This window comes from Melospiza melodia, chromosome 14 (assembly GCF_035770615.1).
Source record: "Melospiza melodia melodia isolate bMelMel2 chromosome 14, bMelMel2.pri, whole genome shotgun sequence".
NCBI classification, from domain to species: domain Eukaryota; kingdom Metazoa; phylum Chordata; class Aves; order Passeriformes; family Passerellidae; genus Melospiza; species Melospiza melodia.
This window is the reverse complement of record NC_086207.1, coordinates 2,289,072-2,306,695: the sequence shown is the minus strand read 5'-3', so window position 1 is coordinate 2,306,695 and position 17,624 is coordinate 2,289,072. Positions and strand designations below refer to the sequence as shown.

At 42.9% G+C, this 17,624-nt stretch overlaps 1 protein-coding gene across 19 annotated transcripts in view; it reads right to left on the bottom strand.

Annotated features, from left to right (window-relative positions):
* Nucleotides 1–17,624, bottom strand: part of KCNIP1 (potassium voltage-gated channel interacting protein 1) — a 275,906-nt gene that overhangs the window by 25,832 nt on the left and 232,450 nt on the right. For 2 of the 19 annotated variants that reach the window (XM_063168400.1, XM_063168405.1), the window contains exon 1: nucleotides 10,841–11,073. The exons of 13 other annotated variants lie outside the window; for them this stretch is intronic. In XM_063168400.1, coding sequence (XP_063024470.1) covers nucleotides 10,841–11,003 — 163 coding nt within the window. In that variant the 5' untranslated portion in view covers nucleotides 11,004–11,073. Of the gene's footprint in view, nucleotides 1–10,840; nucleotides 11,075–11,355; nucleotides 11,560–11,638; nucleotides 11,734–17,624 lie in introns of those variants that run through there. 4 more of the 19 variants (XM_063168420.1, XM_063168419.1, XM_063168401.1 and 1 more) reach the window with 4 other exon arrangements.

Below are 17,624 nucleotides of genomic sequence, written 5' to 3'. Positions count from 1 at the left end.
CAGCCAACTGCTTCCCCATTCTTCACCCCTGGGGTTATTCCCTTAGGAAGGGAGTGAGTGGTCAGAAAGGAACGAATCGTTCACCTGTCCCGTACACTCTGCTATCAGCATTGCTGTTGTTACTGTTTGTTTTCTTATTTCATTGCTATTTCTAGTGAACTGTTCTTATCTCAACCCATTATCTTTACCTTTCTGTCTCCAATTCTCTTCTCCATCCCACTGGAGGGGGAGAAAGCGAATGAGGGGCACATGGCCTGAGGTGTTTCACTGGCAGCATCAGAGCAGAGGTGAAACTGAGACCTCCGTGAACTCCTGTGCAAGAGCCAAACCACCAGCTGGCTGCAAAGCAGACAGGCAGGGAGCTGAAAGCCCAGCAGACAAGACAGAAGACTTTCAGGAAACAGACGGTAGCTTAACAATTTCCTAAACTTGGCCCGGTCAGTGGTGCTGGGAACCTTACAACTTTGTTCCTGTGGCAGAAGGAAGCACAAAACTTCCTTCCACTTTTCTCTGTCCTTATTCTGCTTCTCCTGGAAGGTCTATAGGGACAACCACTGTAAGACACTTAATGGGATGTAAATGCAACCAACTACACACTTGGTGAGTTGCTGTGAAGCCAAAATATTTAGTTATTTAAAACTTTACCATTCTCTGGATTAGAAGATTTAGATTCTACTATTCTGTCTAAGGATCTTTCTGCTTCCAAAACTCAGTAATTTTCTAACTAGGAAAGGAAGGCCGTGAGGTTTAGATCTTCCCAGGCTGGGGTCTGGCTTTGATCAGTCCCCTAAAAGCACTGGCAAATTCAGAGATCTGGTCTGTTTTCGAAATACCACCAACAGAGAGTAATTTGAGATTAATAAACACCAGCGCTTGTAAACACTGGAGGTGTTCTGGCTGACAATGTTTGAGGACTTCTGTGGGCAGAAAACAAATACACAATTAGGAACATGACCAGTGCCAGAATGCAGCTTATTAAATTTTCATGCTGACTCTGATTACTTTCATTTAGCAGCACAGATGTTAAACCAGAATGAGGAGACAGAGTGCCCATGAGTACTGGGAAATGGCTGGCAATACGAGCAAGATTTGGAAAAGAGTCATTAGAGCAGATGTTGCACACATGTGCGCTCATCGCTCTTACAAGTCAGTTGATTTCAAAGAAGCCACGAAAACATTTGACTATATTAGGTTTCATAATTCTAATTGTTTCATTCTGTTTTAAGGAAGTCAAGTAGCAGCTCTAATGCAATCCATAGGAGTGTCATGGTTTGGAATGGGAGGAAATTCAGGGAAGTGATGCAAAGTTTTTTTGTTTAACTGTCAGTCTGTTGAACCAATGAGAACCTGGACATGCCTCTGTGAAAGACGCATGTTAAAGACAAAAAAAGCCAGGAACTCTCTTTTCTGGTCGGCCAAGAGGTAACAGGCCCCAGTGCTGGCCCCCGTCTCGCTGCGGGCTGTGCCCCTTCCCGCTCCCGAAGCCGTCCGCCGCCCCCCATCAGCCCCGTTCTGGCCAGGCTGGGCCCCAGCATCTGCTGGGCAGGAATGGGAGGAGGCTGCTGAGCCCTGGCCGGAGCAGAGCTGGCCGTGACTCTGAAGATCTTGGCGTCAGAGCCCTCCCCGCAGCGTGGCTGAGACAAAGGCAGCCCTGCATCCTGCAGCCCATGACGGGTGGCCCTGCAGCTGGAAGTGAACACAGAGAAAACCAAAGATCAGCCATGAGATCGATCCTGACACAGCCCAGCCGCAGCTCCCACCACGAGATACCGGCGGCTGGGATGCCCCAGGCGTGATGTTCAGTGCTTCAGTTCTCACTCGAATGAGAGAAAGGAACAAGATGCAAGCAGGTAAAGAAACAACATGAAAACATCAGGGTTAGTGAGGAAGAAGTTAAGTCTCAGATCGGAGGGAGGAGAAGATGCCTTGATCTTCAGGCTGAAATCCTCTTGTAAGCTATGGAGAAAAGATTTTTTCTCCCCCCTATAACGCATGAAACTATGGGGAGATGAAAGTGTTTGAACTGATATCGAGCAAAGACCTCCATGTTAAAGTAAGCTGATGTTAAAGTAGCTGTGATCCCCCAAGCAGTTTGAACCGAGAAAGAGAGAAGGGTGCCTTCTCCCATGCCCCCAGGAGAAGAAGATTTCTGTTCCCAGGGATGAAGATTATTTTAGAGATAGATAAAGAGAACTTTTGTATTTGAACAGCTCATCTTTAAAACAATACCCCATAAGTCAACTTGGCCCATTGACAGGCTGTGGGAAGGTTTGTGGCTATGGGAAGTATTTCACGATGGCAAGGTTCCCCAGGCAGCTGCTAGTCCTGACGAAATTGAGAGCCATGAGAGAACTGGTTTTTTTCTCTTTGTGGAGAAGTCTCCATAACCGTAACAAGAAGTACTTCTCTCCCTAAGTGAACTGAAGAAAGACTATTTTAGAGGTAGTAAACTGACTGGAAATTTTAGGCTTGGTTTCTTAACAGTGGAAAAGGTTGTGGGGGGAGGAGAAGTGTTCTGAAGGGTTTGTTTTGATTCTCACTACTTTTTTCTTTTAGTCACTATTAATAAACTTTTCTTTTTACCCTCTTAAAGTTTTATGCCTGCTTTGCCTTTCTTCTGATTCTATCTCACAGCAGAAAGTGAGTGCCTTGGCGATTGGCCAACACTGAAGCCCAACACACTCCTTAGTGCATTGACTCAGAAATTTTAAAATTGGGGAAATCTTAAATTGGCGAACCAAAACCATCACATGAAGGAAATCTGCCAAAGAGCAAGAGGCACAAGGAACAGGTTGAGATGAATGTGCCATCACGGATAAGCTCATCTCAGAGCTGAACCTTGCACAGAAGAGCCCTTTGGCTCTTTCTCTTTTGCTCTGCGCTCTGATATCTGCATGGGGACCACCAAAGAGAAAACGCAACCAAGACCCACAACCCGTGATAGGAACTTCTGGTCTAGGATCAGCCTAAGGAAGCCTGACCAGCTGCAGGTGCACAGTCCTAATTATTTCAGGGAGCAAGAAATACTTAGCTAGAAATATTTTAAATGGTGCATGTGAAGAATAAAGAAGAAAAATTTCCTTTTCAGAATGCTTCAGATTTCATCTTGCAATGTCAATATTCCTTCTATTCATCGACATAAAATTTAATTAAGTTTTGGCCTAGTCCCAGAATAACAGGACAACGGAGAGCTAGAGCACTGTACATGCAGACACACAAAGGCAGTCTCTGTGAGTCTCTGTGCCAGGTCTTGCCCTGGCACCTGGGAGCCCTCAAGCCCTCACTCCAGTCCTGAGGTGTGGGCACAGGGCACTCCTGCCCCTCCGGCCCTAGGACAGGTCTGGCAGCTTCACCTTCACTACAGGACCTTTTGTGCCTAAACCTGTGAGAAATGATGCTCACTTTTAAAATTTCAAAGGTTTATTAAACTTTAACAAAATAAAACAAAGGACCAAATAAGAAAAAATTACAGCGCTGGGAGCATGGAACTAAACCACCATGTGCTCACCCACAAAATGCATGCTCTGCCTTTTATACCTATGGTGTTGTGCCAGGTAACCCTAACCCCTCCCGAAGTCTGCCAATTAACTCTTCTCTGCTGTCCATTGGGGGAGACTGCTTCCTTGCAACTTCATTGGAGGGCAGGTGTTGCCATGCCTGCCCTCCCCCAAATGCCCCAAGCAAGGGGCACAGGTACCCTCCTGCTGTCCCCCAAATACCCCATGCAAGGGGCACAGGTACCCTCCTGCCCTCCCCCAAATGCCCCATGCAAGGGGCACAGGTACCCACCTGCCCTCCCCCAAATGCCCCAAGCAAGGGGCTCAGGTACCCTCCTGCTGTCCCCCAAATGCCCCAAGCAAGGGGCACAGGTACCCCAAATGCCCCAAGCAAGGGGCACAGGTACCTGCCCTCCCTCCACATGTCCTGACCACCATGGCCGTCCCTTGGCAACTGTACAGGGGGAAAGGGGACTATGGAGAGAACAGAGGACATCCAAACAACAAAGCACAATAACATAACTATCCAGCAATAAAACTTCTTAGCATACACATAATATTCATCCCTTAATTGCGAGAGCCAACCATCGCATTACTCGTCTATAACAAACCCCAGTGCTCTCAGGCGCTCTCAGCTCCAGCAGCCCCTCACACCAGGCGTGGTGACAGATGCCACCACTGCCACTGCCACTGCCACTGCCACCGCCACCCATGGGCACACGGCTGCAGCAGGGAGCCAGGGACTGCCAGCATTGCTGTCAGGAAGGGTGGTACACATAAAATAGACAAATTAAATGTTTTACTCTTTCAACTGTGGGAAACTTCCTTTTAAGAGAGAAAGAATTAATTTAGGACTTAATTAAGATACACTAAGATTAATTAGGACTTAATTAAGATACATTTGGATATGCATCCTCAATTCAAGGTTCCCATGTGTGGGTTTAAGAATTGCAGAAGAGGGCTTAAAGTAATGTTAATTATATTCCATTTATATCAACTATTTATATAGCTATCCCTTTCCAATTATAAGCATGTCTAACTCAATTCCTTCAAGAAAAGCAGCCTTATCCTGAAATTCTTGAGGATCCTCTTCAGTCAAAAGAAATCTCTCCCCCTAGAACCAGAAATTTGTCAAGCCAAGTGAAATTATTCCAGATTTCAAAACGTGACACTTTCAAATAGCTTTCTTGTGGTTCTTGAATGTTTCTGAAAACACGGAGACAACCATGAAAGCACAGGCAGGTCTGTATCTAGATGAGTGATGCTTCATGTCCGTGAGAATGTGTTCAGCATCAACAGGGGAAGCTGGAGCGCAACTCTCATTTTAAGACTTACTAGTAACAGTGTGTCCATGATGCTTTGGCAAATCAGTGTAAAAGATGAGCAATTTTTAAGATTTCACCAGAGTGAAGCCACCTCAGACGCTGCCCTGGGGTTGGTGGAAGGACGTGTCTTCAAAACCCTGATGGCCTTTTCCAAAGTTCACACAGTCAGATTCAGGTCACACACCTCTCGTTCCTTCCCCTCAGTGCCCCCTTTCCTTCCCTCCCTCCTCCTGCAGGGAGAGGAGAATCTCCTGCCCTTGCTTCACCTGCTCTCAGGACACTGAGGCTGGCACTGCTCACCGGAGCTCCCTGCAGCAATGGGAACAGAAACCACAGCTGACTGCTCCTCACAGGACAAATGAAAAATTACCAAACACATCTGTCTGCAAGATTTCAAACACCTTTTGTGTAATGATGATCTAAGTTATCTTTAATGGTACAAACAAAAAAACCTATTTTTTAACCTGGCCATATCTCTTTAAAGTGAATGCTGTTTTCACACTATTTAACTTCCATGATTTAAACATGTGTGTCAAGCGGGAAAAACTCCACATTTATTTTCCTTTCTGCTGCAATAAGAAACCACATCTATTTCATATAAAATTTATCACCATTATTTATTAGCAGGCAGAAAGCTTCTGGGTATAATAAAAATTTGGTACATAAAGCTGCAGCTTGCCTGAGGAGAGGGGGAATTAACTGTAATAAAACTCATTTAAAGAGCCTCATAGTATCACTTCAGAAATAAGAAAAAGAAGGGGGGAGAAGCAAGAAGAAAAAGAAAGATTTTTTTGGTAAACCGCAACATATTTTCTGTTCTTTCTGCTAAATTCTCATATGAAGAGACAAGTTTTCCTCTCATGGCTACATTTAAGAGTATATACGGAAGGAATATTTTCTTTTCCACATTTGCTAACATTTTATCTCTTGACAGACAACAAAGATGTCTGATAATTTCTTCCTGAGTACGAGATTATTACATTCCTATTTTAGCAACTTTTGATAGCCACCACACACAAGGAAAGGGTCAGCTCTTTAACCACACCCAACCTTGTGGTTACATGTTGAGGCCAGCTTGCACAGCTTCACTCAGGAAAATAATTACAGAAACACCTAGAAATGCACTTGTAACACAATGGCAGGACTGAAGAGACAAAAGACAGAACTCAGGGAGAAGTTCAGGACTTGGGTATTCCAGACTGCACACGGGGACAGCACACGGGGGACATCCGTCTTGCCTGGCTGAGCGAAGCAGGCAGGGATGCCAATTTCTTTAGTAAGGTATTATCCTTACCGTGTGCATTTTCTATTAGATATTGGCTGTATTTCCCACTATTTGAAAGAAAAAGAAATAATCTTCCTGTGAAAATGAAATCCCTTCAGATTATACTTCAGAATTCTCTTTCAGTCTTCAGGAGGTTGGGTTGGTTTTTTATTACCTTGGTTACCTACTCTCTTCTAAACAAAGTAACCTTCATGGAACTGATGTACAATTCTGCCTGAATCCCTCATCATCCAACAGCTCCTCCTTTCCAAAGTACATCAGAGGAAAGTCTTGTAAGGGAAGAGACAATAAACAGTAAGAGAACAGAAAGGTACTCATCAGGTACAGAGAGTTTGGTCTGTAACAATCGATCACAGACACTCCAAAATCTATCAAGCAGCCCGACAGCTGATTCAAGAGCATCGGGGGATCTCTACCCTCCACAGCAAACACTTCCATGGTTATAAATGAAGAATAACTTTGACAGCTACAAGCTCTACAAGGACAATCTCAGCTTCAGTGATGCTGGCATTCAGTTCAGAAAATGTTGAGCGTGTATTTTTCTTGAATCATATTAGCTTTTCCTTAAAACCAAGCCCTGCCTTGCAGGTAGTAACGCTTGCACCCTTCTCCCCTCTAGCTGCCTGATGCCTCTAGCCCTGCTGCAGCTGGATGGGATGTGCATCCCCATGGATGAGGGCAGCACCCAGCAACAGCCTGGCTCAGGGAGCTGCACTCCTGACATGCACGGCCACCCCCAGCCCGAGAGCGTGCAAGGTGGATTTTAGGCAGCAGTTACAGTCCACAGTCTCTCCTGCAGTTCTAGAAAATGGGTAAAGCATAAGCTCCTCCTCTTCAGAAATATGTTAGATCAGTTTATCATCAGTGCATTTTATCTTGGGAAAAAACTGAAGCCAAACAAAAATTATTGTAAAAAATAAAACTAAGGATTTCCATCAAACTTTATGCAGTTCAATTATTTTTATTTTAAAATAGTCTACAGAATATTAAGTGCTTCTTGCAACCTTCTCCCCAGCAGATAAAGTAATGCATATAGGGAGGAAGTCTGAAGGGATAGAGACAAGATGCAAGGGAAGAAGCATATCAAGGTACAAAATTCACTTACTGTTGCATTTTTATATACATGGAAAATTACCAGAAGCACAATAATCATGGAATATGGTGTGGGATATGTTAGAAATTTTGCTGTGGTATATTGGTATATTATTTTTGCACATCTACCATGTTACTTTAAGAAAGGCCCATTTTAAGTTGTGCTTAATAAAATACCTAATCAAGATAGTTATCTAGCTGCTGCATCACTATTACAAAGGTTTGCACTTTTCAAACCATTAACAAACTTTTAAGTTAACTCAAGTCCTTCAAACACTGATGCATAAAGCACAATAACCAATTCTACTTCACCACTAGTGCACTTTTTATCTTCCCCTCAGCACTCTGCCCATCCCACTACAAATACATCTCTTTCTTCTCGTGGCCATTTGCTCCAGAATTTCAAGGAGGGCACTTCTATACTTCAAGTAATGATCACTCCCATACCAGCAATTAAAGAACACGACCTGGGGAAGTGCGGGGAAGGGCACTGCCAAAGAAGTCAGTCAGATGACACCCCCTACTTCCAAATTCCTTACAGAGCATTCGCATCTCACTGTAATCGACCCAAAGCAAGGGGACTGAGGGAGCTGCTCCTGCCTGGGCTGCCTGTGGGGAGCTGGCACCGCACCAAGAGCAAGAAGGCAACAGTTCCTCAACCAGAACCTCCGTAAGACAATCCTAAATACAAGGCTGTGTGGAATGTGTCCCATGATATTCTCATCCCGTTTTTGTTCCTAGCTTTGCAGGACTGGTGATCACTGTGTTTTCCCTACCTTTAGGGAACTGGGAGACCAAAGACTGGCCCTTCTATTTTATCCTGTAGGGGAGAAACAGCTAAAAGAGAGGGAGGGATACAGGACTATGTAATTTTTTTTACCTTTTACTTCACTTCTTGGGAAGTACTGAAACAACCAATGATGCATGGTCACTGAATGGCCAGAACTGCTGGAGAACATTTGCCAGAATGCATCCTTGTGCAGAGGAGAGAAACAGAATGCATCTCCATTCCAGTAATCCTTTTTGGCCCTGTCTCACATATCATTCACTCCTGGCAGCTGGGGAAAAGAAGGGTCTATGAAAGGGCTGTGAGTCAGATGGAAACTGACTTGACAGCTGGGAAGAATTGAGAAAAAGCCTGAAGATTCCTACTGATGAATTTCAATAAAGACAGATGCAAAGGGCTGCAAGTCTGACAAGAGAGCAAAGCACACAGGTACAGCTGGAGATCTGCACATGATCCTGGGTCAGGAGCTGAACAAAAATGACTAGTCTCAAGAGGCTGCAAAGACAGCAAGGACTTGCCCAAAAGTACTCACAGGAACAGGCTTTTCCAGCCAGTTTTTTTCTCTGTATGGGGGGGTTTTCATCATTAATATTTTTTATTTAAACAGAGCAAAGGAACATGGTTTAAGTAAGCCTGTTCCATCTTCAGAAGAGAACAGTTTTAAAAGAAATATACATAGCCAATTGCAGTGTCCTATTTTAGTATTATTATGCACAACTATGAGAACACAGCTGGAATTTCTAGGTGTTTAATAAGGCTTTTATTTTTAATAAGTAAAAGTAGTGATCATTTCTAGCGAGTATCAAGTTCTGATAAATACTTGCATTGCAATGTAATCATCTACTTTGCCTTTTCCATTGCTGCCACCAGCACATCAAAGAAAACAACTTAATGTCACCTTTAAAGATCTCTGACTGACTGAAATCTGTATTGCATGATATTAACAACCACTCACATTATATTAATGTTCTGATTTCGCATATAAATAATTCTTAGCACAGGAACAAAGTCAAAAGGGAAAAATGCAAACTTATCTAATAAGTACCAAGTAAATATATCCTGGTTTCCAAGTGAACTCTTTTGCAGCCAGAAACACAGATTTCCAATAAAAAACTATCCAAATCTGATCAGGTTTATATAGAGTGTTCCTACACGTTGTCAGGCAGCCCATGCAATCAGAGCTCTGTGCACCAGTACCCGTGGTCCCTTACAGGTAAATGTCACCCTCGCCTGCACCTGCAGGGGTGGAGCAGCACCGACTGCTGACCAGCAACAAGCTCAGGCAGAGCTGTCCCATGGACACAGCGTGGGCTGTCTGCTCACTTTCACTCCTCTCACCTTCACACAGACACCTTCTCACCTGTCATATACTTGACTTTGCTGGGGAAGCACTAGGGAGACTCTTCTAGGAAAAAAGTAATTGCTTCAGGAACAGACACTGGAATTATAGTAATTAGGTCTGCAAAGGAGGTATAAAAACATTCTTGCAGTTAATGCAAAACAAATGCAATAGCAATGCAAATGCATCAACATTTCACTTGTCACCTATTTTTAAGGTGAGCATTTCTGTTGCCATTATTTGAAATTAGTTGTCATTGTTGGAGATCTTAATTTATTTGTAATTACGTAATTGCAATCCAGTGACATTCTAAGAGTAAACTAAAAGCTCCCACGATATTAATTTTGAAATAAGGAAATCAATAATGTAATAACAAATACATGCTGATTTACATCTCTTAATATAATTATTTCTTAATTAAGCAATTTTTAGTGTTTTTTCCTAATTCTGCAGGAGGATTTCTAGGATTATGTGACAGCATTGATTTTACTGCAGTAGGGTTAAAATTCCATCTGCTTTTGTGGATCCAGTAAAACAGATTCAATATATAAATTTTCTTTACTTTTTTGGAATCTTTTGCCAGCCTGTACTAACCCATATCTTGAAGAAATCTGTATAAAGAAACATAGGTTTTATGCCAGTATTTTATCCTTACTATTTCCTTTGGTAGATAAACTTGACACAGTTAATGATCAAAGCAAGAATATAGTCAGTGACTTGGGGGTCCCTTTGTTTTAAAAAATACCTCACTTGCATAACTAGGAAGTTATTTTCTTTAAAAATTCAGTGATACCACATCCCTTTATAAAAAGATGAACTCTAAAGCACACTCAGTTCTTAAAACCTGTATGCTTTACATCTGGGAAAACCTTGAACACAAAAAAGTTCACTACATTAATTTTAGTTCATTACATTGATTCACTACAAGTCGAAGAGAGACCAAATCTTCCAGCTGATGAAAACAGAAATATTTATTCTTAGATTATGTGTCTGGAATGGCAATTACAGCGAAGTTTTGTTTTGTTCACATTCAATCCATCATGTCTTTAATCTGCAAATTACAGTCACAACAAAACTCTTGTAGCCCTATGAAATCATACACCTAATTATCAGTTCTGGTTCCATTATCCCAAGAGGCCCTTTCCTTTTTCAAGTTTGGTTCTAATTAATTTTCAATAAAGAGCAAGAATTACAAGTAAGAAAAAATAATTAGGAAAACTTAAATAATACACAAGGCAAAAACCATCACAACTTCAACTGGCTAAGGCAAAAACCATCACAACTTCAACTGGCTAAGGTAATATATCAAAAGCAAACAAAAGTCCTCAATAAAGCATAAATCAGAATTGCCTCTTTGCAGCCTGTATGATTCTTAATAAGGACAAAGCCCACACTGAGAATCCGTGCACTGGCAGACGCCACATTCCCCCCACAGCCATCTGCTGCCTACACTGGCTACACTCACATGCATTTCAACACAAGCAAATAGCAGCTGCAAAACTGGAGTTCTCTTACCATCTGACAAGTCAATTAGCCCGAGGTAGTGCAAGAGTTTCAGAGAGGAGCACACCACCACCACAATCCCCAAAGTCTGGAGTCCCTCTGACTCGCCTTTCGTCCACATCCTGCAAGGCACCACACGGACACCCCTGGTGTGCTGCAAACAACTGCCAGGCATCAGAAGCTGGGAAATCCTGTTTCAAGCTTTCCTTCCTGCTGCTCAGCTCAGTGCACAGCACATTCCCCTCTTCCCCCTCTCTCACTCCCTCTCTTTCCCAGCCTCTCCCCCTCCCCTCTCACTTGCCTTTTCTTTTGTTGTTGTTGGTTTTTTTTTTTGTTTTTGTTTTTGTTTTTTTTTTTTTTTTTGTTAATGCAAGCAACTTCTGCATTAAACCATAATCTAAGGTCTTCTTTTCTTTTACCTCAGGGTAATTTTCTCAGGAGTTTGCTCTGCTCCAGAACAATTGAGCACCACGCTGCTAACCTCAGCGACATCTAACAGCTTTTTCTTTTTTTTTTTTTTTAAATACCTGTGATACCAGTTGCATTCGAGATTTTTCTCAGTAATCCTGCCAATGCAGATGCTTTTTGTCAATGCCTCTTCTGTACTGCATAAGAAAATAAGGGAAACTGTAGGAGAGGAAAGGGCTTTCCTTTGCTGAATGCCTCCCCTCACCCACAACATGCTGGGATAAACAAAATCACACTTCCGACATCCCCGTGCGCACCCACACCAGCCCAGGAGCTGCCAAGTAATTCTGTCTGTTACCAGCTCCCCTGGGTACACAGCTGGACAGCCACAAGTGCACTCACCCCACACTGGGGTGGGCCAGGCTGGCTGAACGAGCTCCCCTTGCAGGCAGCTGAGGCACAAGAGCAATTCCACCGCTTCATCCCAGCGTTTCACCAGGCTGCTGGCACTGGGCAGCACTGTGGGCTGCTCACAAGCTGATTATGTATTTCCCCATTATCACCAGAGATGAGAAAACACTTGGCTTTGCTGCAATATTGCTACACCAGTAAAGGCTGGGGTTTTCAAACATGCTATTAGATGCTGGTAGTCCCATGCTGGATGTTCAGGAGAACTGAGCTCGCTGATGCCTTCCATTTCACTGGACTCAGAGGCTGCTGCATCCCCACATCCAGCCCAACCCGGGCAATCAGCAGCTCCCCTTTCCTGCAGTTCCCAGTGAGCAGGGCAGGCTGCCTTTCACCCACAGCACGGGGCCACAGCCTCTCCTGGTGCTGACTCTGCCTTAAACTGCTGGTGAATACCAACACCAGGCGCAGAATCTCAATAGGATTTTGTGTCTCATAGTAACTAAATAGTGCACTTGGATTGCTAAGAGATGCTCATAGTGAGGCCAACTGGAGGTGCAGACTACTCACACACACTAGAGTGATCAAGTCAACAAGCAATGAGCACTTTAATTGAATTTGAGCTTTATTTCTCTATGTAGGTGGCCAAGGAGAAGAACACACTAGCAAATGTGTTATGAGGGTTCTCTGCCACGGGCATCCACCTTCCCAGAGCTCAGTGGCATTATATCAAAGCCTCTTCTCCTCATGAATACTTTAGACCAAAGCAATTTTTAGTACTCTGTAGCATCTGCCATATTAGGTTTTCCCCTGGCTGTATGGCTGGCTATAATGCCACATCATGTTTCATATCTCCCAGATTAACACATCCAGCTTTTAAACTATCAAGGATCTGAAGTCACTGTACTGTCAAATGTCTCCCAGATAGAGAGGATAATTTGAAAGAGTAGCATGAGAAGTAGACCTCAAAACATTTAGATAATTCCTTGGTGTACCATGTCCTGTTCCAATTAAAAAACCAAACTACTACTACTACTCAAAACACCCAAATAAACAAGAAATCATGCTTCCCCCCCCCCCCCTTCTTGTATTGCACTAAATAGTTCCCTCATCACATGAGGTTTGGACAGGAATAATAACCACAAAAATAGCCAGATTCTTTCCTGTCTATTGAAGGGATGCTTGTCAGATTTACTAGCTGTCTGGTGGGCTTTGCACTGTTTTCTTAGACTCCTTAAGTTTGCACATCCTAAAGAGCACACAGCATCACAGTCCACTTCACACACTTGTTCCCAGGCACTTTGTTTACTTACAGATACATTTAGTCACAAAGTTTCTTCCCAGCTGCATCCGATTAACACTAATTAAAAAGAAAGGGAAACTCAAAAAAATTTTGCTATAATGAGTAATGAAGCTCAAAGCATCTGGCTCCCCAAGGGTGAGCTTGCAATTCTCTGGTTCTCTCACCCTAATATCTTAACTCCACAGCTCCTAAAGCCCTGCAGGAGCACCTCAGCACGAGAAGGGAGAAAGACACAGCCAAGCGTGAGTTCCATTGTTTGTGTTACTGCAATTTATGCCAAGTCCAAAGTGTTTGATGCTTTAGGCATTCCTGATACAAGCAGCTCCAAAAGAACATGCAGTTTTGTTCCCTTGAGTACTCACTGCTTGAACTGAGCCAGCATTCGTGCATGCCAGAAGTTCAGAATTCATTTAACAATATATCCAATGCTGTCAACGCCAAATCATGATTTTTCTGAGGTTGAATCAGTTTTCAAACAAGCTTGGAGGGAATGGAATGAGAATTTTCCCATCCAGGACCTTCAGGCTGCTTTATGATTACCCTGCTGCTGGCAGTTCCTCCTGGATGCTGCCTTTTCTATCCCACTTCCCAAAACTACTCAAAATTGTCACTTGGTTCATTGTTCACGTGCTTGTTTGTGCCCCAATGTGGAGACCCTGGGGGGGCATTCCCTGGTTTAGGGAGACACAAGAAGCTTCCCTCAAAAAGCTGTTAGACCCCATTGGCCCCTTCCCCTGCTCCCGTGTCCCTGAGCACTCCTCCCTATTCCCTGATTGCCCCTTGTCTTTGTCCTGCCCAGAGACCACGTTCAGCCCCAGGGCCCCTGGCAGACTGAAACTCAGACCCTCTGTGTGTGGCTGCTGGGACCTGAGCATCTCCCTGCACGGCTGAATAAAACATCTGGGGCTATTATGCAAAGGCCCTTTCTCCTTCCTTACCTTGGACTATACTGGCAGCAATTCAGACTGCTACACCCCAAGAACAGGGATTCCTCATGTTGGGCACATATCAGGGTCATACTGAGCTAACTTCTAATGGAAAATGCTGTTGAGCTGCCTGACATGCAGAGCACCAAGTGCCCCCATACATACAACCATCCAAGCCACATACTGACTGTTATGGTTTATGATTAACCCAAATCAGCTTTCTAGTGTTCCTTAAGAATTCAAATCATCACAAGTGATTGACTGAAGAGCTGACTACAGATGAGTCATGGGAGGCAAATCCTATGGACCCAAATACTCATAATAAGAACTAATTTCAGTAAGGGATAGAGCTTTCCTCAACAGCTGGGCCCATTCCCTACAGTCACACTCATTCTTTACTGTAGTGTTGAGCTGAGATTGGTTCTGTGATTTAAACCAAAGGAAGGCTATCCAGCTTTGTTTTCCAGTAGAAATCTGCAGAGAAATAGAGGATCATCAACTCTTAAAAAGAGGCAGAAATATTAATCAAGATATTATTAGATATTTTATTTGAGTTGCTTCTGAAGCAATGAGGATATGAGGAAAAACCCAAACCAATGCCAAATAAATACTGTGTGTGACTTTTTTTTTTCTTTTTTTCTTTTTTTTGTAATTTCTACAGAACTCCGCTCTGCAATCTGTAAACTATGCTGCAGATTCAGGTTTTGGATTGATGCTTCCCAAAGATTTCTAATATTCTGCAAAATACATGCCGTCATCCTTAGGGCAGGCAGCTCAAGGGACTATGATTTTACCTAGAATCGCATGCAATAAACTGCACAAATTAAACTGCCTGGTTTTCTACTGCAGACACTGATCAACAGATTTTGCAGAAGAGCAGCTGGAAGGACATTTTTCTAGTTATATGCAGACAAGGTTAAGCTCACTAATGAAGCAGTAAGCTTTGTGTTTACCAAACTTTAAATAATGAGGATGTAATGTTAAAATACCAGACATTCTGATAATAGAGATAGATCTTCCTGCTAGTGCTTACTGTACACATCTCTCATATGCAGCAAAAGGAGTTGAATGCCTCAATTAGCTGCAGAAAAGGTATGCACAGCAGGTGCCCTGAGAATGTAAGAGGGAACTTCATAAAGATCAGTCAAAATAACATGCAATGAAAAGTCTTTTCTGGTAATAAAAGAATTGCTATGATGAGTCATATAAACTATTTGTGTAATCTATAATCAGCTCTTAAAAGTGGCTGGGGGGAAATAATGCATCAAACAGGTGAAAAATTCACAGCAACATGGAGAATAATACCCCTCTCAGCAGAAGCTTCTTCAATGACCAGGGTATTTGGAACAGATTTACACTTTTGAAGAGGAGGATTTGTCTCCTCATTTTGCATAATACAAATGCAGCATGACATGTTCTCAATACCTATACCTTTAAGAAAACTTGGTGGTATTCTATGATTTGCCTGGTTTAAAACTCTAAATATTAGATTTCTGTAATTTTGATGAACTACTCACTTGCTGCTGTTATGATAAAGAATAAATAGGAACATCTGAATTATTCTTCTTGTAGAGTACATTATTCCACACACCCCCAGAACAGCTCTGTGTTCCTATCTTCTGACACTCAGCAGTCCTGAACAGTCTTCTCACATGGCTGCTGTCCATAAATCTATTTCCACTGCAGATTTCTGAAGCCCATCCACTTGTGGCTTGTTTTAGAAGTGGCATAATGATTCACAGCACGGCAGCATCAAGAGTATGAATTTACTATTCCCACATATTTATCCAATGAGTTCTTTTGTGTGTACATAAAGTTAGCTGGTTTTGTTGCTGTTTTGATTTAATGTTATTCAAACCCAAAAGAAAACTAGGCCTTTCTTGTGACTGACTTTAACTTACCTAGTCCCAAGCAATGATATTTACTGCTTAAATGGAAGGATTTATATCACCTTGCCTTGGTCACCAGTCATTTCTCTGTCCTGTTCATGCCCATCCATATTTCTCAGATTTCTCTGGATCTCACTAGCCCCAAAGAATTTGTGTCATCTGCAAATTGTGTGATGAGAAATCCACTTATTGATAACTACTGACTACAATTAAAAAAAAAAAGTGTGAGTAAATTTAGAAGTTTGATGTTTAAGTAACTGATGATTTAGAGCAAGTCCAAACAAAATCTCCACAGCCACACAGCCATTTGGTGCCAATGAGTTTGGGTCCCTGCCCATTTGCACCACTACAATTCCAGCCTGACCCCTCTGCCTGCAAATTAATTTGATTTCATAACACACTGGTATTTCCCAGCAGTTATCCACCAGCTAGAATAGTTTTTTTTTTAAGTCCTGGCTAATTGCTATTTATTATTTTTTTCAGTAGAGGTACATTCAGTATAAGGATAGATGAAACACAAATCTCCTTAGTTAGTTTGGATAACACAGAAATTAGGATGTTTTTCTATTAGTGCTACCCAGGGAGCTGGGAATAAAGAAACTCAGTTTTCAGCTGCCATTTCCTTGCTGTGTGAGCAAAGGGAAATAACCTGCAGATGAACACTTGTCCTGACATAGTATCAATTTTTCTGCTATAACAAAACCAGCTATAATTCCTTCAACATTCCCCCCTTGGTTCAGTTCTTCTGATGCATGTGAAGGTGGTGCTATCTTTGAGCTATCAGAATCTCCCTGCTTGCTGACAATGGTAGGTGGTTGTGGGGTCCATGGACCCATGAGGAGCAGCAGGAGGATCCCCCCCTCTCAGAGGACTGTCTTGAGCCAGTGATTCCCAATGTTCTGTGAGCTGGTTGGCACAAATCACATCGTCAGCTTCACAACACACAGGAACAGCTCTGACAGGTTCCAGAAATCTAATCCATCATTCCTGACTTTCTCCAGAGGAGTTGGCAGCACAGACAAGCACATCCCACCTTGAAGTGAGGGTTTGGCTTTACCCTGGAGCTCACAATGGCAAAACCTGAGTGGGTGTTAGCAATGCACACCCAGGCCATGAGAAGACCAGCACCCAACAAAGAAACCAGGGAACCTTGAAGGACTAACCTGAGCCACAGTTTACATGCACAGTCTGAAACCACAATAGAGGCAATATATAATTAATGAAAAAGTAATAAGAGCCTCTCACAACTGTTAAATATCCTTGTGAAGCTCTATTTAACTTTTCCCTTCTAGTGTGCACCAATTTCTCTAGATTTTTATCTGTAAACCAACCCAGGTACACAAACCACAGCAGCAAACCCAGCAGCCTCCTCTGAGATCACACATCACTCTCAGACTTGCAGAAATGCAGTGTCTGTTCTCAGGATGGACCCAAGGAAGTTCTCCAACACCGAACCTGCTGTCCTGTCGTGCTCTTGCTGAGGCTGGATGGACTGCTAGCAATCCCTCAATGACCTCAGCTGTGCTAGGAGACGAGACAGGGAAAGGCTGCGAGGACACTTCTCATTGTCCTACTTTTAAACAGCCAATGAAAGCTGAGGAGGACACATGCTGTAAGGAAAAGAGAAGTAAGGCAGAGAAGGTGAAAAGTTAAGAAGAAACAGGAAAAGAAGGTATTTCAAGGCTGAAACAAGGAACAATGCATGAGGGCATGCAATGGGAACAACAGATCTGTGAGGGAGCAGGATGGGACTATGTACAACATGAAACTGCTCAAAAATAGAAAACCTGATGTTTCAATCATTCTGGAGGCTCGTTCCCCCAAAAGGGAAAATCCCACTGTATGAGTCCATGCAGCGAATC